Here is a 26,573-nt window from a genome sequence, read left to right as displayed (position 1 = left end):
GTAAAGAGTCATAATTACGATTTTCAAATTTAATGCTTTCTTTTTTTATGTTTAGGACAACTTTATTTGTATATTGTACAAAGTGCAATATTATTCAAAAATATTAAAAAACAAAATTTAACACATTGTAATTGGAAAGCTAGGGTACTGTGCAGATATAATTACTTCGAAATAGTCAACTTAAAATTAATTGTTGAATCCAAATCAAATTCATGAAATAGGATTTCTTCAGACAAATTCACAGTATTATGTCGATTACAATCAATATAACAATTACTACTAATATTTAAATATTACGACTAAACAATGTAAAAAAAAATATTTTACTTAATTTAATATGTAAGTTACTCATGATTTATACATTAGAAGTCCGGATTTAAAACGATATGACAAGATTTACATATACGTCTCATCACACTCACTGATAAAAAATAATAGAAACCATTATGTAGCGTGTGTTCTTCTCAATCATAACATGAAATTAAACCATCCTTGATTGTAATGTATGCGTACTGTTCATCAAATAAATAACATGATATTATTATAATCATGAAAATGGGACAGGAATCTAAACAAACACTTGAAAAATACAAAAAAACAAAATGCATTGAAAGTGATTTGATGTTAACACAAAATAATAGTGTAAGTAAATGTGTGGACAACATAAACAAAGTTAGTGGATGTGAGGACTACATACACATAGTCAGTGGAAGTGAGGATGATATAAACATAACAAGTAGATTCTAGGACAGCATAAACATAGCAAGTAGATGTTTGGACAACATAAACATAGTAAGTAGATGTGTGGACAGTAAAAACATCACAAGTAGATGTGTGGACAACATAAACATAGTAAGTAGATGGGTGGACAACATAAACATTGTAAGTAGATGTGTGATAACCAAAACATAGCAAGTAGATGTGTGGACAACAAAATACATAGCAAGTAGATGTGTGAACAACATTAACATAGCAAGTAGTTGTGTAGACAACATAAACATGATAAGAAGATGTTTGGACAACATAAGCATTGTAAGTAGATGTGTTGACAACCAAAAAATAGCAAGTAGATGTGTTGACAACCAAAACATAGCAAGTAGATGTGTGGACAACAAAATACATAGCAAGTAGATGTATGGACAACATAAATATAGCAAGAAGATGTCTGGACCACAAAAACATAATAAGAAGATGTTTAGACAACATAAGCATTGTTAGTAGATGTGAGAACAATATAAACATAGTAAGTTGATGTTAGGACAAGACAAACATAGTGAGTAGATGTGAGGAAAACACATATATAGTAAGTAAATGTGAGGACAACATAGATATAGTAAGTTTATGTGCGGAAACCATAAACATAGCAAGTAGATGTGAAGACAACATTAACCTTGTAAGTAGAAGTAAGTAGAACATAAACATTGTAAATAGAAGTTCAGACAACATACACATAGCAAGTAGAAGTTAGGGAAACATAAACACAGTTATTAGAAGTTAGTACAACAAAAACAACATGAACAGTACGCAGATGTAATGCCGACATAAACGTTATTTCAACCTTTTCTTATAATATGTTAGGATTACATAGAGTACAACTATTTTTTACATAACGGTAGCCCTACAAAAAAAACTAACCTCTCATTGCAGATTTATGGTTCACAAACCAATCAGATTTTAAAACAATAGTTGGACAAGAAGGGGAAGAAATGGAAATGAATTGTACCTCTAACACAGCACAGTTTAATACTGCTTTATTGATTGAAACTAACGGAATAGTCAAAGCAATTGGTGATAATCAATCTGTGAGCTATTTGTTTATACCAGACAGAACAGATCATCTGACAATATACAAATGTGAGGACAGATCGCACTCGTCGATAAAGATTGAAGTAAAATTAATTATAAGGTGTAAGTATGTAAGGTCATTACTTTGTAATTTTGAAACAAAGGTTATGATTAATTTTCGTCGTGAAAATGTTATGATCGTTTTGTTTCGAAATTGGCATGTACCATTTTGAAGATTTAAGTATGTTTACGTATGTTTAGAGAATATTTAAACACACTAAATGATATTGAAACTATTGTTTTGTAAAAACTGCAAAATAATACTTTATAAATGTCATGCTTAAGCAAGCAAGGAAACGTAAACAGAGGTAAGTTATCGGCGATTTAATGCAATAGCAAACTAAGGCGTCATCAGTACGATTTTGAAATTTAATGCTTTTTTTTTTCAACGTTAAACGAAAAATTGCAAAAGCAGATTTAGGACGGAAACCTGTGAATGTGATTGCCAGGTATTTTGCTTTAACATGATTAGCTGATTTGTTAAGGTGCAATCTCACAAGATATGCACGGAAACATGTAAACCTCCTATTACACTTTTATTTTTTCGGGCTGAAAAATCTTTACTTCAATGCCTCATTATTGGCACATTAATAGAACTTTCCAACATTACAGCCTTTGATTCGACGCAGCCGGAAATATTGAATTCACGCTCCTGTGCTAGGGGAGAGCTACAACAAGACCTTCAGTAGAACTTAAGTGTAGCCTAAATCTTGATGAGCACGCTAATAGATCTTTTAAGGCAGTCATATTGCAGAAATAGAATACATTTTCTGAAATCCATTAGATAATAAACCAAAAAGTAAAAAGAAAACACAATATGTGTGATGAAAGCCTGTTCGCGCATGTAAAAAAGGCAATTGAAATGACTTTCAGGCTTCCGTTGAAGCAAGGTATCTGGCATATGTGTACGTTTGGAAACATTTATTTTTCGCACCTATATGCTTGAACTATTGACTTATTGTCGATGAATGTTTAGTTGAACTTTTCTAAATATAAGGATATAAAGAGAAAAGCTGTTAAATTTCTAACTTTAAATTGCAGATGCCCCTGTCGTTAAAGGCCGTTTTAGGAATGAAACGATTAAATGTGATTGCGATGGAGTTCCAGCAATGTATAGTGTGTACCGGTTAGAACAACACTCAGAGGACGGGAAACTTGTCCGGTCAGTTAATTTGAATAATGAAACATTCCCTTTCAACACGGAAATGTTTCCATACCAGAAAAATGGTAGATATACGTGTGTTGTGAGTAATGGTATTCCAGATAGTAATGGAAATGTACTACAGACTTGGTCAACTAATGTTACATATGAAGGTAAGACAAATGAATTGAAATGGGATTCATATATTTCCTTAACATTTATTGGTTACAAGTTATTCATTACTTATTACTTTTATATTGCAAAATTTCAAATGATAGTAAACCAACATTTAAAAAAGCACATGGTCACCATTTTTTTTTAATCAAATTATCGGTTAACAAGTTATATGTAGCTAATGGGGCCTGTAGATTACATAAAAGACCAATTCATATTCAAACGAAATTAACAAAATTTGGATAGTATATCAGTGTTATTTACACCTAAGCATGATAATAAATGTATATGGTATGGTGAATAATACCAATTGAATAAAGATCATTATCAAAATAAGAATATGCGATAAGCTTTACAACTCTGCACAAGAAACCAGATGACGTAAAAGTTTACACCGTACATTTTTACCCTAGTAGTTATGGCTATGGCTTGGATTTAAGGGAACTATAACACGTGTATTCAACTTTTTACCACGAGATGCTGTGATTAGATATTGTGTATTGTTGGATCGTCTTCTCATTAACGTTTACTTACGATCTCCTTATGTAAAAAATCAATGATATTCAAAGCGTGAATAGCGCACAACGTATTCATAGTTTTACTCAGGCAAAGATACGATAAAGTACCACGTGATGCTAAGTATAACTTAAATGGTCTTTAAAAATTGTCGAACAGTTCCGTGTCTAGTTGTTATGTATAAGAGAAAGGTTCAATTTGAGAGGTGACTTTAAATATGAAAAGCATCATCAAACAGGAAGAGGACACTTTATCTGAATGGATGAAAGCATATTGGTAACAGTTGTTTCCTACAAAAATATGAACCGTAGATTTTGTGAAGATCCGCACCGATTCCACAAACCACATTCATTGAAGATGATATCATTAAAATGCTTGACTTTTTCATCGCCAACATATTTGTTGAATTTGAATATATATATAAGTTCGTAATGGGTAATAATTCTGCATCCCTACTGGCTAACTTGTTTTTGAATACTCATACGAAGCAGAATTCGTGGACGATGTTGAATTTTTGTAATATAAAACAGATAACATTAATGATTTTAATAATTGAAATAAATCGTGATGCATTTTGATTGAATGTTGTTGTCACCTACTGATTAGAATTAACATTTTTTTATAGGTTCACCTGTATTTGCACCAGAAAACAGAAATGTAAAAATAGGGGAAGTAGGACAGTCAATAACACTGTCGTTTTACATTTATAGTTACCCTGAGGTTGAACAAATATTTGTTGAAAAGATAGGACTGAACTCAATTAAAAGTAATGAAATACAACATTACACCATTTCTCAATCTACATTGAGGTACACAGAGTATAACAACATCGCTGGAATTGAAGGTTATGAGATTTTATTTGAAAGTGATGTATTGGATATCGATGACTTTCAAACCTATTGTATTACAGCAAAGAATCAACTGGGTAAAACCAATTATTATTTTGAGATTAAAGATAATGGTAAGTATGAAGATTACATAATAGACATTAGATATAAGTGTTGCAATTAAAAACGAAAATAAATTAGGAAAAGACAAACAATAGTCAGCAAGAAAAACATAACAACGACAGACTAAACACTCATCCCCCCCCCCCCCCCCCCCCAAATAAAACTGAGGAGACCCGTAGGAAAACATAAACATAGTAAGTATATGTTAGGACAACAGAAAACATAGTAAGTAGATGTTAGGACAACACCACATAGTAAGTAGATCTTAGGACAACATAAACATAGTAATAGTTCTAAGAACAACATAAACATAGTAAGAAGAAGTTAGGACAACATAAACATAGCAGGTGGATGTGAGGAGAACACAAACATAGTAAGTAGATCTAAGGACAACATAAACATAGTAAGTATATATTAGGACAACATAAACATAGTAAGTAGATGTGAGGATAAAATAGACATAGAAAGTAGATGTTAGAACAACATAAACATAGCAAGTAGATGTAAGGACAACACAAACATAGTAAGTAGATCTAACGACAACATAAACATAGTAAGTATATCTTAGGACAACATAAACATTGTAAGTAGATCTAAGGACAACATAAACATAGTAAGTAGATGTGAGGATAAAATAAACATAGAAAGTAGATCTTAGGACAACATTAACATAGTAAGTAGATCTTAGGACAACATAAACATAGTAAGTAGATGTTAGGACAATATAAACATAGCAAGTAGATGTGAGGACAACATAAACATAGTAAGTAGATCTAAGGACAACATAAACATAGTAAGTATATCTTAGGACAACATAAACATAGTAAGTAGATGTGAGGATAAAATAAACATAGTAAGTAGATGTGAGGATAAAATAAACATAGAAAGTAGTTCTTAGGACAACATTAACATAGTAAGTAGATCTTAGGACAACATAAACATAGTAAGTAGATGTTAGGACAATATAAACATAGCAAGTAGATGTGAGGACAACATAAACATAGTAAGTAGATCTTAGGACAACATTAACATAGTAAGTATATCTTAGGACAACATAAACATAGTAAGTAGATGTGAGGATAAAATAAACATAGAAAGTAGATCTTAGGACAACATAAACATAGTAAGTAGATCTAAGGACAACATAAACATAGTAAGCAGATGTGAGGACAACAAAAACATAGTCGTTATATGTTAGGACAACATAAACATAGCAAGTAGATGTGAGGACAACACAAACATAGTAAGTAGATCTAAGGACAACATAAACATAGAAAGTATATCTTAGGACAACATAAACATAGTATGTAGATGTGAGGACAACTTAAACATAGTCGTAATATGTTAGGACAACATAAACATAGCAAGTAGATGTGAGGACAACACAAACATAGTAAGTAGATCTAAGGACAACATAAACATAGTAAGTATATCTTAGGACAACATTAACATAGCAAGAAGATGTGAGGATAAAATAAACATAGAAAGTAGATCTTAGGACAACATAAACATAGTCGTTATGTGTTAGGACAACATAAACATAGAAGGTAGATGTTAGGACAGCATACACATAGTAAGTAGAGGTGAGGACATCATAAACATATAAATTAGATGTGAGGACAACATAAATATAGTGAGTAGATGTGAGGACAACACAAACGTAGTAAGTAGATGTAAGGACAACACAAACGTAGTAAATAGGTGTGAGGACAACATAAACATAGTAAGTAGATGTTAGGACAACATAAACATAGTAAGTAGATTTTAGGACAACATAAACCTAGTAAGTAGATGTGAGGATAATATAACCATAGTAAGTAGATCTTAGGACAACACAAACATGGTAAGTAGATGTGAGGACAACATAAACATAGTCGTTATATGTAAGGACAACATAAACATAGAAGGTAGATGTTAGGACAGCATACACATAGTAAGTCGATGTGAGGACATCATAATCATATAAAGTATATGTGAGGACAACAAAAACATCGTGAGTAGATGTGAGGACAACACAAACGTAGTAAGTAGATGTGAGGACAACATAAACGTAGTAAATAAATGTGAGGACAACATAAACATAGTAAGTAGATGTTAGGACGACATAAACATAGTAAGTATATGTTAGGACAACATAAACATAGTAAGTAGATGTGAGGATAATATAAACATAGTAAGTAGATGTTAGGACAACATAAACATAGTAAGTAGATGTGAGGACAATATTTACAATGTAAGTAGATCTTAGAACAACATAAACAAATTAAGTAGATCTCAGGACAACATAAACATAGCAAGTAGATGTGAGGATAAAATAAACATAGAAAGTAGATCTCAGGACAACATAAACATAGTGAGGAGGACAACACAAACATAGCAAGTAGATGTGAGGACAACATAAAAATAGAAAGTAGATGTGAGGATAATATTAACATAGTAAGTAGATGTGAGGACAACATTTACAAAGTAAGTAAATCTTAGAACAACATAAACAAATTAAGTAGATCTTAGGACAACATAATCATAGTAAGTGGATATGAGGACAACATAAACATAGTAAGTAAATGTGAGGACAACTTAAACATAGTCGTAATATGTTAGGACAACATAAACATAGCAAGTAGATGTGAGGACAACACAAACATAGTTAGTAGATCTAAGGACAACATAAACATAGTAAGTATATCTTAGGACAACATAAACATAGCAAGAAGATGTGAGGATAAAATAAACATAGAAAGTAGATCTTAGGACAACATTAACATAGTCGTTATGTGTTAGGATAACATAAACATAGAAGGTAGATGTTAGGACAGCATACACATAGTAAGTAGAGGTGAGGACATCATAAACATATAAATTAGATGTGAGGACAACATAAACATAGTGAGTAGATGTGAGGACAACACAAACGTAGTAAGTAGATGTAAGGACAACACAAACGTAGTAAATAGGTGTGAGGACAACATAAACATAGTAAGTAGATGCTAGGACAACATAAACATAGTAAGTAGATGTTAGGACAACATAAACATAGTAAGTAAATGTGAGGATCAAATAAACATAGAAAGTAGATTTTAGGACAACATAAACATAGTAAGTAGATGTGAGGATAATATAACCATAGTAAAAAAATCTTAGGACAACACAAACATAGTTAGTAGATGTGAGGACAACATAAACATAGTCGTTATATGTAAGGACAACATAAACATAGAATGTAGATGTTAGGACAGCATACACATAGTAAGTAGATGTGAGGACATCATAAACATATAAAGTAGATGTGAGGACAACATAAACATAGTGAGTAGATGTGAGGACAACACAAACGTAGTAAGTAGATGTGAGGACAACATAAACGTAGTAAATAGATGTGAGGACAACATAAACATAGTAAGTAGATGTAAGGACAACATAAACATAGAAGGTAGATGTTAGGACAACATAAACATAGTAAGTAGATGTGAGGATAATATAAACATAGTAAGTAGATGTTAGGACAACATACACATAGTAAGTAGATGTTAGGACAACATAAACATAGTAAGTAGATGTTAGGACAACATAAACATAGCAAGTAGATGTGAGGACAACATAAAAATAGAAAGTAGATGTGAGGATAATATAAACATAGAAAGTAGATGTGAGGACAACATTTACAATGTAAGTAGATCTATGAACAACATAAACAAATTAAGTAGATCTCAGGACAACATAAACATAGCAAGTAGATGTGAGGATAAAATAAATATAGAAAGTAGATCTTAGGACAACATAAACATAGTAAGTAGATCTCAGGACAACATAAACATAGTAAGTAGATGTGAGGACAACACAAACATAGCAAGTAGTTGTGAGGACAACATAAAAATAGAAAGTAGATGTGAGGATAATATTAACAGAGTAAGTAGATGTGAGGACAACATTTACAAAGTAAGTAGATCTTAAAACAACATAAACAAATTAAGTAGATCTTAGGACAACATAAACATAGTAAGTGGATATGAGGACAACATAAACATAGTAAGTGGATATGAGGACAACATAAACAAATTAAGTAGATCTTAGGACAAAATAAACATAGTAAGTGGATATGAGGACAACATAAACATAGTAAGTGGATATGAGGACAACATAAACAAATTAAGTAGATCTTAGGACAACATAAACATAGTAAGTTGATATGAGGACAACATAAACATAGTAAGTGGATATGAGGACAACATAAACAAATTAAGTAGATCTTAGGACAACATAAACATAGTAAGTGGATATGAGGACAACATAAACATAGTAAGTGGATATGAGGACAACATAAACAAATTAAGTAGATCTTAGGACAAAATAAACATAGTAAGTGGATATGAGGACAACATAAACATAGTAAGTGGATATGAGGACAACATAAACAAATTAAGTAGATCTTAGGACAACATAAACATAGTAAGTTGATATGAGGACAACATAAACATAGTAAGTGGATATGAGGACAACATAAACAAATTAAGTAGATCTTAGGACAACATAAACATAGTAAGTGGATATGAGGACAACATAAACATAGTAAGTGGATATGAGGACAACATAAACATTGCGAGTAAAAGTAAGGAGAACATAAACATAGTTATTAGAAGTTAGGACAACATAAACAGCATAAACAGAACGCAGATGTAATGACTACATAAACCTAATTTCCACTTTCTTTTATTATATGTTTGGATAACATAGACAAAGACAGTAGAACATAAACATAGTAAGTAGATGTTTGGATAACATAGACAAAGACAGTAGAACATAAACATAGTAAGTAGATGTTTGGATAACATAGACAAAGACAGTAGAACATAAACATAGTAAGTAGATGTTAACACAACATTAACATAGTAAGTAGATGTTAGGACAATACAAACATAGTAAGTAGATGTTAGGATAACATAGACATAGTAAGTATATGTTTGGATAACATAGACAAAGACAGTAGAACATAAACATAGTAAGTAGATGTTAACACAACATTAACATAGTAAGTAGATGTTAGGACAATACAAACATAGTAAGTAGATGTTAGGATAACATAGACAAAGAAAGTAGAACTATTTTTGACTAATGGTACCCCTACGAAAAATTGACCTCTCATTGCAGATTTATGGTTCAATAACCAATTAGATATTAAAACAATAGTTGGACAAGAAGGGGAAGAAATGGAAATGAATTGTACCTCTAACACAGCACAGTACAATGATGCTTTAATGATTAAAACAAACGGAACTGTCAAAGCAACTGGTGATACTCAATCTGTGAGCTATTTGTTTATACCAGACAGAACAGATCATCTGTCAATATACAAATGTGTGGACAGAACGCACTCGTCGATAATGATTGAAGTCAAATTAATTATAAGGTGTAAGTATGTAAGGTCATCACTTTGTAATCTGGAAACAAAGCTAAAGTATTTTCGTGGTGAAAACGTCAAGATCGGTTTGTCTCGAGATTGCAAGTACCGTTTTGAAGATTTAACATGTTTAAGTATTTGTAAGTAGTTTTACGATATTTGCAAAAACACTTAATGATATTGAAACTTTTGATTTGTAAAAAAGTGGAAAACAACGCTTTATAAATGGCATGCTTAAGTAAGTTAGGAAACGTGAGCAGGGGTTAGTTATTGTTGATTCAATACAAAAGCACACTAAAGTGTCATCGGTACGATTTTGAAATGTAATGCTTTTTTGTGTGTGTGTAGGACAACTTCATTTGTACCAAGTGCAATATCAGTTAATTAAATTAATCTCAGCGTTCATTGAACAGAAAAATGTAAAAGTACATATAGGACGAAAACCTATGAATGAGATCGCCATGCATTTTGCTTTGTATACCGACATGATTAGCCGATTTGTTTACGTTCAAACTCACAAGATCTGCATAGAAACATGCTAACTTCCAATGGCACTTTTTGTTCGGGCCGAAAAATCTTTCCTTCAATGCCTCATTATTGGCACATTAATAGAACTTTTCAACATTACAGCCTTTGATTTGACGCAGTCGGAAATATTGAATTCACGCTCCCGCGGTAGGGGTGCACTACAACAAGATCTGAATCAATTTAGATAATAAACCAAAAAGTCAAAAGAAAACAAAATATGTGTGATGAAAACCAGTTCGGGCATGCGAAGAAAGGCAATTTAAATGACTTACAGCCTTCCGTTGAAGCCACTTATCTGGCATATGTGTACATTTGAAAACATTTATCTTTTGCACATATATGCTTGCACTATTGACTTATTGTCGATGAATGTTTTGTTGAACTTTTCGTATGTATAATGATATAAAGAGAAAAGCTGTTAAATTTCTAATTTTAAATTGCAGATGCCCCTGTCGTTATAGGCCGTTTTACGAATGAGACGATTAAATGTGATTGCGATGGAGTTCCAGCAATGTATAGTGTGTACAGGTTAGAACAAAATTCAGAGGACGGAAAACTTGTCCGTTCAGTAAATTTGAATAATGAAACATTCCCTTTCAACACGGAAATGTTTCCATACCAGAAAAATGGTAGATATACGTGTGTTGTGAGTAATGGTATTCCAGATAGTAATGGAAATGCACTACAGACCTGGTCAACTAATGTTAAATATGAAGGTAAGATAAATGAATTAAAATAGGATTCATATATTTCCTTAACATTTATTGGTTACAAGTTATTTATTACTAGTCTTATTACTGTTATATTGCAAAATGTCAAATGATAGTAAAACATTAACAAAAGCACATGGTCACCATTATTTTTATCAAATTATCGGTTAACATGTTAAATGTAGCTAATGGGGCCTGCAGATTACATAAAATTCAGAATCAAACGATAGTAACAAAACTTGGATAGTATATCAGTGTTATTAACACCTAAGCATCATAATAAATGTATATGGTATGGTGAAGAATATCAGTTATATAAAGATCATCATCAAAATAAGAATATGCGATAAGCTTAACAACTTTGCACAAGAAACCAGATGATTAGAAGTTTACACTGTACATTTTACCCTAGTAGTTATGGCTTGGATTTAATGGAACTATAACACGTGTATTCAACTTTTTACCACGAGGTGATGTGATTAGATATTGTGTATTGTTGGAATGTCTTCTCATTAAAGTTTACAAACGAACTCCTTATGTAAAAAATAAATGATATTCAAAGCGTGAATAGCGCGCAATGTATTCATCGTTTTACTCAGACAAAGATACGATAGAGTACCACGTGATGTCGTGCTAAGTATAACTTAAATGGTCTTTAAAAATTGGCGAACTAGTTATTATGTATAAGAGAAAGGTTTCAGTTTCAGAGGTGACTTTAAAAATGAAAAGCATCATCAAACAGGAAGTGTACACTTTATCTGAATGGATGAAAGCATATTGGTTACAGTTTTTTTCCTACAAAAATATGAACCGTAGATTTTGTGAAGATCCGCACCGATTCCACAAACCACATTCATTGAAGATGATATCATCAAAATGCTTGACTTTTTCATCGCCAACATATTTGTTGAGTTTGGTGAATTTGAATATATATATAAATTCGTAATGGTAAATAATTATGCATCCCTACTTGCTTACTTGTTTTTATATACTCATATGAAACAGAATTCGTGGACGGTGTCGAATTTTTGTAATATAAAACAGATAGCATTAATGATTTTGATAATTGAAATAAAACGTAATGCATTTTGATTGAATGTGATTGGCACCTACTGATAAGAATTAACATTTTTTTAATAGGATCACCTGTATTTGCACCAGAAAACAGAAATGTAAAAATAGGGGAAGTAGGACAGTCAATAACACTGTCGTTTTACATTTATAGTTACCCTGAGGTTGAACAAATATTTGTTGAAAAGATAGGATTGAACTCAATTAAAAGTAATAAAAAACAACATTACACCATTTCTCAATCTACATTGCGTTACACTGAGTATAACAACATCGCTGGAATTGAAGGTTATGAGATTTTAATTGAAAGTGATGTATTGGACATCGATGACTTTCAAACCTATTGTATTACAGCAAAGAATCAACTGGGCAAAACCAGTTATTATTTTGAAATTATAGATAATGGTAAGCATAAAGATTTCAAAAAAAACATTAGACACAGTGTTACAATTAAAAACGAAAATAAATTAGAAAAAAACAAACAATAGTCAGCATGAAATACATAACAACGAAAGACTGAACACTCACACCTCCCTCCACCCCTTCGCCACCCGCCACAATAAAAATGAGAATAACCTCAGGAGACCCTGTTCATAGCAAATGAAAATTCGGTGAAATGTTTTTGAATCTAAGATTGTCTTTCGCGTTATGATTGTCGATACTGAAACAGAGGTTCTGATTTCTGATTGACCTCGGGAAATATTTGAAACTCAGATAACCACTCATATAAATTATTTATTGTAGTAACATATTTTTCAATACGTTATTGTTTCTAACTTTTCGCCGACTATGCGTACATATGCTTAAATGTGAAACAATCAATCTATGCAGTGTCACTTGTGAAACTTATATTGATAACTAACAGTTGAAAGTAGTAACAACTTTCGGAAAAACACAAAGCTTATAGTTAATGCCTGCACACAATATATTAACTACATCAATCAGGAAAATGTTTTCTTTGCTGCTGAAACAGATGAATTCCGGGTATTAACAAATTCAAATGATTATTGCCATATAAACTTTAAACAATAAGTTTGCGACAAATACAAAATTAGTACAAGCGCTGCCACCGAATGGAAAATACGGCTATCAAATATACACTTAATTACTTGAACGTATGTAGCTTGTTGACCTCGGTACCAAAAACTTGATTATTTTCATTTATTGATAATGTTGTATGGTTTTCTTCAATGACATTATTTTCTTAATCAATGACATGACAAAGTTAAACGGTTACTGCTAGGAGAAGCATTAAGAGATTGAATACAAAAACTTAATTCCACTTCTACTTCCGCTGAACAAAACTTTGAAAGCTTTATTCTGCGACTTGATATACTGAATAGCTCATTCTAATATAGTTTTTATATATATACCTATTTCAGAGAATCTCCCGTTGAGCAAAAGTAAGATAATATATGTCGTGGTATTTTGCAGCATTGCTACCGTTCTAATTGTTTATATGATCACTATGCACATTTGTTTATATGTAAAACATAAAAAGACTCGGGATCAAATATATCATAATGTCGATGAAGACCACAATTATCATACATATGACGAAATTGGCACTATCTCGCATCGCGCTGTAAGGAACATACGTTCGTCAAACACCAATGACAACCAAGAACAGCATATGATGCACCAACATGCAGCTCATATATCAAATGAAATCAATGTGCAACCAACCGATGATAATACGCCTGAATTAAATGCAGACTTTTCCCATAATGGTTTACCACAAAGTGAAGTTAACGACATGCAAAGGCAAAGACAACATATGTCTACTACTGCGGATGACACGAACCGTTCTAATATAGATTTATCGCAGATCCTTTCCACTGCTATACCAAACATGGATAACATCATCAATTGCAATACAACTAATGCAAATACAAACAGAGAATTATCAAATGATCAAAAGAGTCAAAGTAGTAATGATTCTGATAGTAACATATCAAATAATGTTATGATAGGCAGTATTGGAGATGGATATGAAAACCCCTACCAAACGGTATTACATGATCGCCCTGAAAGTCACCAATACGTTGAAATCACAAGAGAAAGGCATTGCAGCATCTCATCTACTGATTTTAATAAAAGCGAAGGGCAAAGACTTAAAACATGCTCGACGAAGGAATGAGAGTACATCAATCTTCAATTCTGATTTACATTATATTTCTACTTGCCAAGCGTATGAGACATGATTACATGATATGATGTTAACACTTTAAATTGTTTTTAATTTCTGCGAGCAATCATTGAAACAGTACGAAGTAGTATTGATTACGCTGTATCGTTATAACTGTTTATTTTACCGGAGAAATACTGTTAATACTTATTTGATTATTCTGTATTGAATTGTATAGTTCTTTTTTATTTAGCATTTGTTATTTACTTATCGAGATTCACGGTAGAGAGACTAACAACGAAATTAGGGTTTTGATTTAGTTCACCGTACACGCCTCAAAAACGGGACGCTTCAATCATAACAGTTGAAAGACGAAATCGAAATTTAATCAAATTCCGTTTATTCTGCCAAAAGTGCATGAACATTTTTGAAATCAGTAGACGTTGCCAGTTAAACCGATATGATTTGTATCATTTAAGGACATAACGTCATTTGGTTTGCTTTGTATCTGCCTCATTTTCATATGCCAGTTATGTGTAATGTATATGATTCATACACATGTCATAGCCTCTTTGATCATCATGTGTTACCTGATTCTGTACATATTGATATACTTTGTCGTTTTTTTTTATCAAATTTGTTTTTTATTTTAATTTATGCAGATACTTATTCATTGAAGAATGTTTAAAGTAATTGAAATTAATCAACGAGACTACGAAATACTTAACCGTTATGGAATAACCTGTTCCTTATGTCGTAACTACAATACTGATATAATGAAAACAATTGGATAGTACAAAGTATCCGTTTCCTTTCTATATTTCCCGTGTAAAATTTTACAATTTAAATCATTCTTTATTTTAGTTTAAATATAATCATGTTCGCAATAACGGACGAAAAGAAGGTCATTGTAACCGTTGCGAATTTTCCATTAAACATGTTTTCGGCTGATAAAAAAAACCCAAAAAAACACTGTATTAAAACTGAAGTAAATGTTTTTATTAGATTACATGTCAAATAACAGAATGATGTATGTTGTTTGCAGTTGTCATTGCTTACCTGGGGAACCTTTGTATATTGTTTTTAATAATTACGTGATGCATTCAATTTCGATAAATAAAATGAACATTATCCTAAATATATTCAACCAATAAGAAGATTTACAACTCATACCATACAAAACACATAACTATAAAATAGGGAGATTTGGGAGGATTACAGATGAAACAATTACAATGTACCCACCATAATTCAAATGAATCAGTAGCGGACAGAAAGTCAAATAAACACACATATATATAAAACATTTATTAAAGGGAACCAGATAAACAAAATACAATGCAGGTAGGTTAATGCTGTTTTAGAGTAAATTGGCTATTTATTCATAGAAAAATCATCGAAATTTTAAATTATTTTGAATTTTAGTCTAGAACCTTTCATACCCTAAACTAATTATGATCATCCCTTATATCATCCAAAATTTTAAATTTCTGGTGTCCCGGAACTCCCCATCTCGTTACCATGGTAACGGGCGACTTTCAAAGATGGTGTGTGAACCTTCAACTTCAAGAGCCGGGCACACCCCAAAGAACTATATCAATGAATAAAAAATAAAGTTGTATTTGGTTGCCAAAATTGTTATCTTTCCTGTAACAGCTGTTTCTTTCTTTAAATTTGTCCTTTTATAATAAGAAAATAACAGAAGTGACATACAAACCAACCATGCAAACACCAAAAATCAACTTTCTTGTCAATTTTGAAAATGTTGTATTCATTTTTAAAACAAGAAACAGCAACATTGGTATTCATGAGCTTTCCAAGAATAAATATGCCAAGTTTTAAAGAGATCAATACATATTAACGGGGTGTGCCAATGCAATATTTATCAATGAATGATACTTAAGTCCTTTCGCGGCGACATTTAAACACTGAAATGATTCAGATCGATTATTCCCCTTTATTATATCAAAGTGCCGGGAAAGAAACGACATGGTGATAGTTTTTGATTAGAAATGGACACATTAAAGATGCAAAACAATGTTATGTTTTCATTTTTATACTTGAAGGTGTTCACGAATCTTGAGAAAAATCACGGTGCATACGAATGTCATGAGGGAAAAAAGGGGGGATACTCCAACGTTATACTTTGTAAGATATTGTAAGAGCTTTCGTAACCCCTTGTTCATTGCTTACTCCACATATGTGCCGATTGTAAATAAAATTAACTTGGTTACTTTCTTAACTTCGATTCTCATAGGGATTTTACGACGTTAAGATATGGAGATAACGAACGACAAAAAAGTCTTTCTAAAACAAAATGATTCTCTTGCATAAGAAAAAAAGCCACATTTATAGTGCATGGAAGTATGAAGCCCCTTCTATCAAACTCATGTTTCATGAGAAATATTAATCTGTTTGTCCTGATAAAGTTTTTTTCTTTCAAAGTTTTTTTTAAACAATTTTTATAGATAGATAGTATGCTAGAGCTATGTTCATTTGTTGAACATGCATCATTCATTCATTGCAGTCTCTTGAATAGTAAATTGATAAATTTTAAAAACAGGTCCATGCATTGGTCCAGAAAAAAATATAATACTAGGTCATGTACATGTTGTAGGTAAATACAGTATGAACTTATTTTCTATTGTTATAGAAAAAAAAAAGAGATTTCCTTTAAGATATGAAACTATTTGTTTATTCAATAAAGTTGTATGCATGTGAAAGCCATTACTTCTTCAAGAGTACATTATGAGTATTATTTGACTATTAAATACATAGTGTCTATTTCAAAAGTTTCATAAAAACTATGATAACGTTTCATTCATTTCAAACATAGTTTTCTCAAACTTAATACCAAAAGCATTGTATATGTCACATTAAACTGAAAATCTTTATCATAATGCATACAATACTTTCTTGTGGTTTTCGATGATCCATAATAAATGTAGGAATATATCATATTGCTAATTTTCATATGCTTATGTTGTACTGGCAAATTCTTTATTCCTAAACTTGTCTTATATTTCACATATAACATGCGAAGAATATTCCTATATATTATATACATGTAAACTATTGTGAATTACAATATATATATGCCAGTAAGTACATGCAGTTATATTACCAGCCTGAATTATAATTCTCACTCAGTTCACAGTTTTATGAATATATCCAAAATTATCTCAATAACTGGCATATAAAGATTAATGATATGACCATTTCCTTTTGTGTGTTGATCTTACAAGAAAGAAGTGCACAGTCATTTCCTCTGGTGCAATACTTTTATTTCTTTGTCTTCAATGTTCCAGAGTCAGTTTTAACAGTAATGTAATCCTTCCTTTTGTTGTCATGCTGAAAATTTTCTCATTCCAAAAGTGACATGTGACATAGCATGGGTTATTTCATATTCAGCACTGTTATAGTTTTGTTATATGTCCCCAAACTTTTATCTTTAAACCATTCATTTCACTTTTTTTTCATGCATAGATCTAAAACTATTCCCATATATGGTTATAAATTGTCTGACAATTTCCTTGTGTGTGTCGATCTTTAAAAGAAACAAGTGGTTATTCTTTTTCTCTGATTACTTTTTTCCAATTTCAGTTAGTAATTACTTGTATAACATCATTGCCTCCAAGTCATCTTAATACAGATACTGAAAAAAAATATGTAAACATTTAGTGACATTTTAAAGTTATTGGTATTCATAGTATGATACAAATAGAAAACTTCAATCAAAATTGTGTGTTCCTTAATTATTATTGAATTAATTATAAAAAGTAAACTTGACAAAATGTTCTACCTTGATTTAAAATGAACTTTTAATTGATGAATTTTCTGTAAAAGTACAATACAGTTTGTAAGCACATCTTACTTCAACTGATATTTACCCATCACAATGCTTTACCAATCTGTTATTAATTAATATGACTTAATCAATATTGAGTGGGTGTGACTAAATACAACAGACAACTTACATATACACCTAACCTGAGGGTCTGGATGGTGTTTACAGAATAGATAATAATCATTATGGGCAAAAAGTGCAGAATAAAGGGCTAACACATTAAAGAATATAAAACGACTAATAAAAAAGAGAATATTGGGGTTTAAAACACAAAGAATAGAGAATAATGAGCAAAATAGATAAAGAATATAGGAAATGGTATAAAAAAGAATAAAGAACTAAAGGATCCCCAGCAATACCCATACATTATAATATTAATACTTACATTGTGTAGACCTCATAGATAGTATAAAAACTACACTCTTTATGCATAAACATTTTAACTTATATGTGCCAGGTGTAAATCAATCTGCAAAAGAAGTTACAATAATTACTGAAAGAATTCAAACTAAATTTTATACACACCTGATTGTAAATAAGCATAATTAAGATTGATGTGAATTGTTTTAAAACATGCTTGTCAAGATTTGAAAAGATCTACACAAAGAAACATAGACTTCAGATACACATTTTTATAGTGAATCAATACATGCAATATTACAAATAAACATTTTATATAATCTAATGACTATAAACATAAGAAAAATGAACAAATTAATAAAGAAAAAAAATTAAATGTACACTTAAAGGGATGATTTAAAATGATAGTATGATGACTATCAGATTAAAAACCATAAAAGAAAAGTTGTTTATCAATTATGGCCACGATAATAAATAATACTTCTCACATATAACATCTCATGTGCCTGCCTAAGCAATTTTATTAAATGCAGGCAAGCCATATCCATTAGTATGATGCATGCACAGAGTCATATGTATGCATATATTTTTGATATTTTTTGGTTTTTTTTTGTTATATATTATAAATTGGAATAAACACCTAAATAAGAAATGATTTTACATGTGCAATCAGGACAATCTGAATCATGTTCAAATATACCTAATAAATCTCTGAAAAAATGTTTAGGTGTTTGCCTCCAACATAAATTCAAATTATATGACATGCATACGAGACAAATTAAGGGGAGAGGAGGGGGGATTAAGGGGAAAGCTGGCGGGCATGGTGTTCGGACTTTCTAACAAGTTCCACTCCTTACGTTGCATTGTTGCTGACCATTAAGAGCCCATATTTAAAAATATTAGACCCGCATCTGTGCATGGCAGGTCAGTCTGCAAAATGTCAACATAAAGTAATTTAGTCAATGGTCAATGAGGATATGATTCTTTATAAGCGAGTAAAATAGTGTTAACGTGCATAAATCATTTATAGGAAGTTTTTCTATACAGTATACAAACTGCCCTCGTCATGTTGACAGCGAAACGTGTAATGAATAACCCAACTTTTAGGTAAACAATGTGACTTTCTCTACAGACTATAGCTTCATAAAATAAAAGTTCATTCATACTCAATCGTGAATGAAATGAATAATGACGGTGCTCAGCAGTAGAGGACTAAAATAATTTAAAACAAACTTACCTCAAAATATAAGCAACACACTTCTATATTAACGTGTTTTTGTTGAACTGATGGCAGTAACTTCTATCATAACAAGGTGCCCGACCAGCTGTTCGTGACAAGCTCAAAATTGACGTCGACGAAACGTTCTAGCCAATCACGTGTCGAATAGTTAAGAAAATGACGTCAGATTTAGATTGCGATGCAAACACCGAAAATCATTGCCAAATTTTTTGAAACTGCATTACACTACTGTAACAACAGCCCATGAAAAGGCCGTTAAATGTCTGTGAAATATCACAGGCCCGTGAAAACCCCGTGAAAATACCCCGTGACTTTTGTAAAAAAAAAAAATTCTAAAGGCCGTGAAAAATATTTGATGATAGAAAAAGACCGTGAAATTTCAATATCCCGTGAAAAGGCTGTTATAATTTGTCCTTTCATGCTTAATAAAAAAATATCACGGCCTTTTCACTGGTTATTGAAACCAGTGAAAAGGCCGTGATATTTTTTCATGTCAATTTTTTCTTATCCTAATTCAGATTTTAAACATCCCATGTGATTATTGTAATATGGTCTAATTATTTTCACTCACATTTTTCTAAATATCCTATAATCTTTTCATTATAAATATATGTCTGTTTAAATATTATTATATGCAATACTACTGTACAGGACTGACTTTTAAATGGAACCATTCATTGTTATAATTAATGACTTTGTGCCAATAAATATTTTGTATTTAAAGAAAAGTATTTTGCTTCTCGTCTGTACATTATTATAAACAATGTAAACATTAATTTTAATTGGAACCGAAACATGTAAAAACGAGAACTTCCCGGAATATCAGACCGTATCCGGATTCATGTTTCTTTTAGAGTAATTGTAACATTTCCGCAAGGTTAGAAATTTAAAAGACGACGAAGGTCGATTAATATTTACTTTATAGATGCAAGACGAGTCACAGCAAGTTTGAGGTAAGTTAAGTTATTAATATTTTATTCCTTTAAGCATCATATCACCAAAATATTGATGACGTTTGTGAGCATTTCCATTGAACCGATTTTCACTGAATTTCCAGAAACCGGGCAAACATGCATGTGAAATATTCACTTCTATTTGAGTCTGTTGCACTTGATTCCTTTAATCATTTCGGTTAATGTTTTCTAAGACTTACCGGATCCTTTAAATACGATTACGGTTTTGTTTTGTTTATGTATTTGGGGAAAAAAGGGAGGGTCCCTTTTCCCCACACTGGCCACATGAAAAAAATAACATTTATGTACAGTACACTACGTAGACATAGACATAGATAATTGGAAATGATTATAATAGCAATAAGTATCTCTGAAATGGAGTTCACTCTGATAATCAGAGGCGTAACCCCCTTTGCATGTGTCGGGAGCTATCTAAGTATTTTCTGACTTGGCCGTCGGGACACAGAGTTCGAAAGGGATTAGTGAGAGGCGCAGCAGAGAAAGTATTTAATATTTGTACGGCAAAATGTCCTTTCTAGAAGGGTTTGTGCCATATCATAAGAATAATTGGTATGGCAATGAGGTGTTTAAAAAATAATTGGTATAGCAAATGTGCCTGCAGTAAAAGTTGCTACGCCCCTGGCCCCCTGTAAAATAAATAGCTGTGACTCATTACGGCCACTTAGTCTAGACAAGTTTGGCTTTAGCTATACATATTATTACTTCAAAGAAACATTTAAATGTAATAGTCTGTCTTAAAAGTGTCTTTAGTCTTTAAAAAAATCTAAAAAAAATAATATAAGTTGACAATACAAAACTTCGTTTACAAATGATGCCACATTTGATAGGGGGCATATTTTCTGGAAAATGGTATGAAAATATGGGAAAACCTATGCATGTTTCCAAGTGGCTGTTCTGTTTCAAGAATGTTTTTTAGTATTTTTCATACCATTTTCACCTCCAGTATGAAAATCTGCCCCTATTCAATATGGGGTCATTAACCGTGAAGTCCTGTATTGCATGGAATAATATTGTAGCTGTTTTAAGTACATGTATGTACATAAATGCCAAAAATAAATTTGACTATATAAATAGTTTTTTTTTATATACATGTATAATATATGTAATGTTTCTTTATTTATTCTAGGAATGAAGACTTCTATAAATGTTTTTCTGGAATAGTTATTCAAAAAGGCAGTGAAGTGAAGGATTACATTAGACAAATATTATGGAAGTGGTAAAATCAGACCCAAGGGATGTACAAAATTTCTACAATACATGTTACAGCTGACTTAAGCTACTTAATCACATTGACATGTGTGTGCTTTTATGTTTTCTTTACATAATTACTACAGTTTTCTATTAAAATTAATATTTTTATTCTTTGTCACAATTATTACTAAAACAAATACAGCATTTTAATATGGTTTTTCATAGTCTCACTTGCATTGTACTTAAATAAGTTGTCTATAGATGTTTACAGGCATTTCACTTCACTTGATTGAAACAGCATTTAAAATTGTTGTTAAACTATGGCCTGAAAAATAAATTTAACACTTTACAGGAGTTTTCACAATCAGTGAATGGCTGTTGATCACAGTAGGACATGTACATTTCACGGTCTTTTCACAATGAGCACATAATTTATCACGACTTTTTCACGGTGTACATTTTTGTTTTTCACAGTGTTTCTACAGTCTCTTTACCCAAGTTTTCAGTTGGCACCTTTTCACGGCATTTTCACGACAAATAAAGGCATATACTGTACTATATCTACATTTCACGGTCTTTTCACAATGGGCACATAATGCATTATCACGACTTTTTCACGGTGTACATTTTTTTTTCACAGATTTACGGTCTTTTCACCCAAGTTTTCGGGTGACACCTCTTCACGGCCTTTTCACAGCCTTTTCACGACAGTCATTCCACGGCATTGTCACGGATAAGTTTCACGGCCCACCGTAAATTAACCGTGACAAACACTGTAAAAATCACCAGCATTTTTACGGACATTTTCACGGCCAATCTACGGGGCATTGTTCCAGTAGTGATTAACCTGCCTGCGAAAAAAAAAAAAAAAAAAACACACACACTATATAAATATTGAAGTTGACAAGATCTGGAACAACAAGGACTGGACTGCACCATCTTTGATAAAATTAAACGGTAACGGATATCGATTTGTGATGTGTTTTGGGCTTGAACTACGTAAAATAGTAGATTTTACTTCTTATACCCCATATCCTTTGTTTTTCTATCTTACTGTCGCAAAGGTATAACCATGATTTTGCATGGCTTACAATATATTACAGTTATCTCCATGCTAATACAAAACAGATATTAGATTTGATATGTTTATTTTCTACATAAGGAAATACCTGTACCTGGATATGACAGTTGTTTTCCATTCGTTTGTTGTATTCGAGCTTTTGATTTTGACATTTAATAAAGGACTTTTCGTTCTGAATTTTCCTTAGAGTTTGGGTATTTTTTTTTTTTTTCATGTTTATCGGAGTAAAAATCAAATACAAATAAAATGGCGGCTCTCCTTAGCCATAGTCTGGTAAACAGTGTATTCTACTCCTCATTATTCGATGAAACCAATAAAAAACGTGATTACAAAATAAATGCATTATAACCAGGGATAACAACTCGGTGAGCAATTACTAATCGAGTACTCGTTGGTGTTATCGATCGATACTCGAGTACTCGCTAGGGAATATATCTACCTGTTTATTTACTTTTGACTTTACTTATTTATTCCTTATAATTTTTATTAACTATGTATTTGCATTCAGGTATCACAGATCAAATTTATTCGTGCATTGTGTGTAATTTACGTTTTTTGATCGAGTTAAGCCTTCCAATTGATATTTTATAGTGATTATTTCTGTGTTGTGATGTTATACTATTGTTTCAAAAAAGGGAGAAGGTTTAGTGCCATTAAAACGTTTAATCCCGCTGCAAATTTTTGCACCTGTCCTAAGTCAGGAATCTGATGTACAGTAGTTGTCGTCTGTTTATGTAGTTCATACGTGTTTCTTGTTTCTCGTTTTTATATAGGTTAGACCGTTGGTTTTCCCGTTTGAATGGTTTTACACTAGTAATTTTTTGGGCCCTTTATAGCTTGCTGTTCGGTGTGGGCCAATGCCGTACCTTGACCTATAATGGTTTACTTTTATTAATTGTTACTTGGATGGAGAGTTGTCTCATTGGCACTCATACTACATCTTCCTATATCTATCTACAACACGGAAACACAAAAATACGTACTTTACATTCTGTGGTTGTTGTTAAACGGACGAAAAACCATCTGCATACGTATCTGGGATAAAGAATTACACACCATAATTAATAGCGCATTACCTAAATAAGTACTAATTAAGTAAAAACAAACAATAATTTAATCAATATAATTTAATGAACACATTATAACAAGGAAAAACCATATCAAACAATAATGTTTGTAATCGTTAAGAAAACACATTTAATGTTTACAAAGGCGTAAAGATTAGAAGTTTAACTATTCACTGAGGGTCATCAGAGAATGCAACAAATTTAATGTATTTGTTAAATTTTTCTTGTAAACTATCATTGGGGACAGTCGGTTTTGGTACTTTGTAAATAACTGTTTAGCAGACAAAAATATTTGCTCTGACGTTACCGATGTGACGGAATGGCTAATAAATGTTAAATTTAAAGTGTTAGTCTAGGTATAGCCCACGTATTTTCGGAGGCATTTTATATGACAATTTAGCACAAGCATTCGAAACAAAATGAATTTAATTACTAGTATGATTAATCAGTGATGCCTATTTCATTTTCCGAAAGAGGTTCTCAAGAAGATCAATTGCATATAAAGAAGACAGCAATATTATTAAACTAGTATCGCTTTGGTATTCGATGCTCGGTACTACCGAGCGATACTCGAATACTCGAGTATTCGTTGATATTCCTAATTATAATATGTTTTTGTATACTAAAAATCAATTTCCTCATTCCGAAATTTATAGGCAACGATGAGTATACACGTAAACCTATGTTAACGTATGGAAGCAATTGAAGGATTGACAGAGTTGAGTGCAAAGCTAAGCAAAGTGTTATCTTTATTTTAGGTATGATGGTAAACAAAAGCAAACATTGTGTAATACTTCTACACATAAGTTTTTTAAACGATAATTTTTTGAATGAAAGCGACTTTTTAAGTAGATAAATTGTGTTTAATGTTTTTATGCATGTAATATCGTCAGAATTGAGTTTGTTTTTTTTTAATCAGAAGAAATTAACAAATAACGATTCTTCAGACAAAAACTTGGAACAGTTTAAATAAGTATTTGAAAAGTCACATATCATTACGACTTTCAGATCATCATGAACAAATAATTCTTTTAATTTCTAGAAATCAATCAAATACAAACACAATACAATACAAAAACGTGTTCCTTATTGTGACTTGCATGGAATTTTGTTTTTATATTTGAATTTGCAGTGCTTTTCTTTTCAGAGTAACATCGATTTTTGAAGTCCATAATCAAGGGATTAAACATGATTACTTCACCCATCTTTAGTTATTGCGATTACTGTGGACAAACCAGTAGCTAACACGTTCATTTGAGTTACTGCAACAATACTTGTTCTTATTTGGCACGAAATCATAGTTGTACTTTTTTTATAATATCAATGTCTACACCATGTAGATATGAACGGTCAACACGGCATTATCTGTAGGTGACGCATGAAAAAGAAGTAGAACAAGTTATAATATATCCAATAAAGCAGATAAATTTACGTGTACATGGTGTACGCGAGCCTTTTAGATAACAGCTGCACAGTGATCCTATACAAACTGTTCAACTCAACAACTCAACAATTGTGAATATACAAAAAATATAAAATAAACAATACAAAGAACAGTTATTTTTTCGACTGATCTACTACGGTACATTTGGTACTGTTCAGACAATTGGTTTGCATCTGTTTCGTTCTTTCCATTGTCATAATGTTCAGAAGAAGTAAATTACGCTGAATCATACTGAATTGTCTAATCTTATTAGTACTGGATTGACTGAGGGGGAAAAAGTCTGAGCAGTACTGAATTTGCGTCAAAGATATAAAAAAAAGAAGTAATTCAAACTCTAAGAAGACTTAAACAAATGATTTTTAGAGTTGTATTTTTACCTTGAACTACCTTCAGTAACTGCTAGTACTCTCAGATCTGTATGTTTAGTGTTTTTTTTATTTTGATAGTGTTTTTATGTGCTTTATATCTGTTTATGAGTAAAGCCCCTTCCAACTGATTTTTGCAGATTGAACTTATTCCGTACTGTCACACCATTTTCCCGGGTTATGAGGATGCTTTGTCGTCAGAAAACATGTTTAACCCCGCCACAGTCTATAAGTGCCTGTCACAATCTGGAGCCTGTAATCCAGTGGTTGTCATTTGTTGCGGTATATCATATTTGTTTTTGTATTTGGTTTTGTTTTAAATACTTGATCTCTACTTGAATAAGAACAGAAAGAAATGTTCTGCCACCCTAGATCAGATTGATGTTAGGCAGCATATTCGATTGATGAAAAAAGCTGGCGCAGATGCTAGATGAAAAGAATTTAAAAATAAAATGTTATCTAAATTATATACTGATCACTACATAAGGACCTCAGTATAGACAATTATAAACCGAAATCCGCAACTTGATTACTAGTATAACTTTT

The 26,573-nt window shown here is 31.7% G+C and overlaps 2 protein-coding genes across 4 annotated transcripts in view; both read left to right on the top strand.

The window, feature by feature from the left end:
• The window catches only part of LOC127721929 (uncharacterized), a 249,551-nt gene that overhangs the window by 146,189 nt on the left and 76,789 nt on the right, over positions 1-26,573 (top strand). The gene's annotated exons all lie outside the window — the stretch shown is intronic.
• On the top strand, positions 1,654-16,872 carry LOC127721928 (uncharacterized). 2 transcript variants are annotated; one of them, XM_052228744.1, is made up of 4 exons: positions 1,654-1,908; positions 10,993-11,265; positions 12,400-12,735; positions 13,713-16,872. In XM_052228744.1, exons 1-4 carry the CDS (start codon positions 1,707-1,709, stop codon positions 14,468-14,470), a joined length of 1,569 nt encoding a protein of 522 aa, XP_052084704.1. In that variant the 5' UTR covers positions 1,654-1,706; the 3' UTR covers positions 14,471-16,872. The 2 variants fall into 2 exon arrangements, with proteins under 2 accessions (XP_052084704.1, XP_052084702.1); XM_052228742.1 differs by lacking the exon at positions 1,654-1,908 and adding an exon at positions 9,672-10,032.

The sequence above is a fragment of the Mytilus californianus genome, unplaced genomic scaffold (assembly GCF_021869535.1).
Source record: "Mytilus californianus isolate M0D057914Y unplaced genomic scaffold, xbMytCali1.0.p SCAF_12, whole genome shotgun sequence".
NCBI lineage: Eukaryota > Metazoa > Mollusca > Bivalvia > Mytilida > Mytilidae > Mytilus > Mytilus californianus.
This window is presented reverse-complemented; position numbering and strand designations above follow the sequence as displayed.

Coding starts and splice junctions, on each gene's coding strand:
- LOC127721928 (XM_052228744.1), top strand. CDS start 1,707: ATGGAAATGAATTGTACCTCTAACACAGCACAGTTTAATACTGCTTTA. Junction 1,909..10,992: donor AGTAAAATTAATTATAAGGT/GTAAGTATGTAA, acceptor TTTAAATTGCAG/ATGCCCCTGTCGTTATAGGC. Junction 12,736..13,712: donor TTTTGAAATTATAGATAATG/GTAAGCATAAAG, acceptor TACCTATTTCAG/AGAATCTCCCGTTGAGCAAA.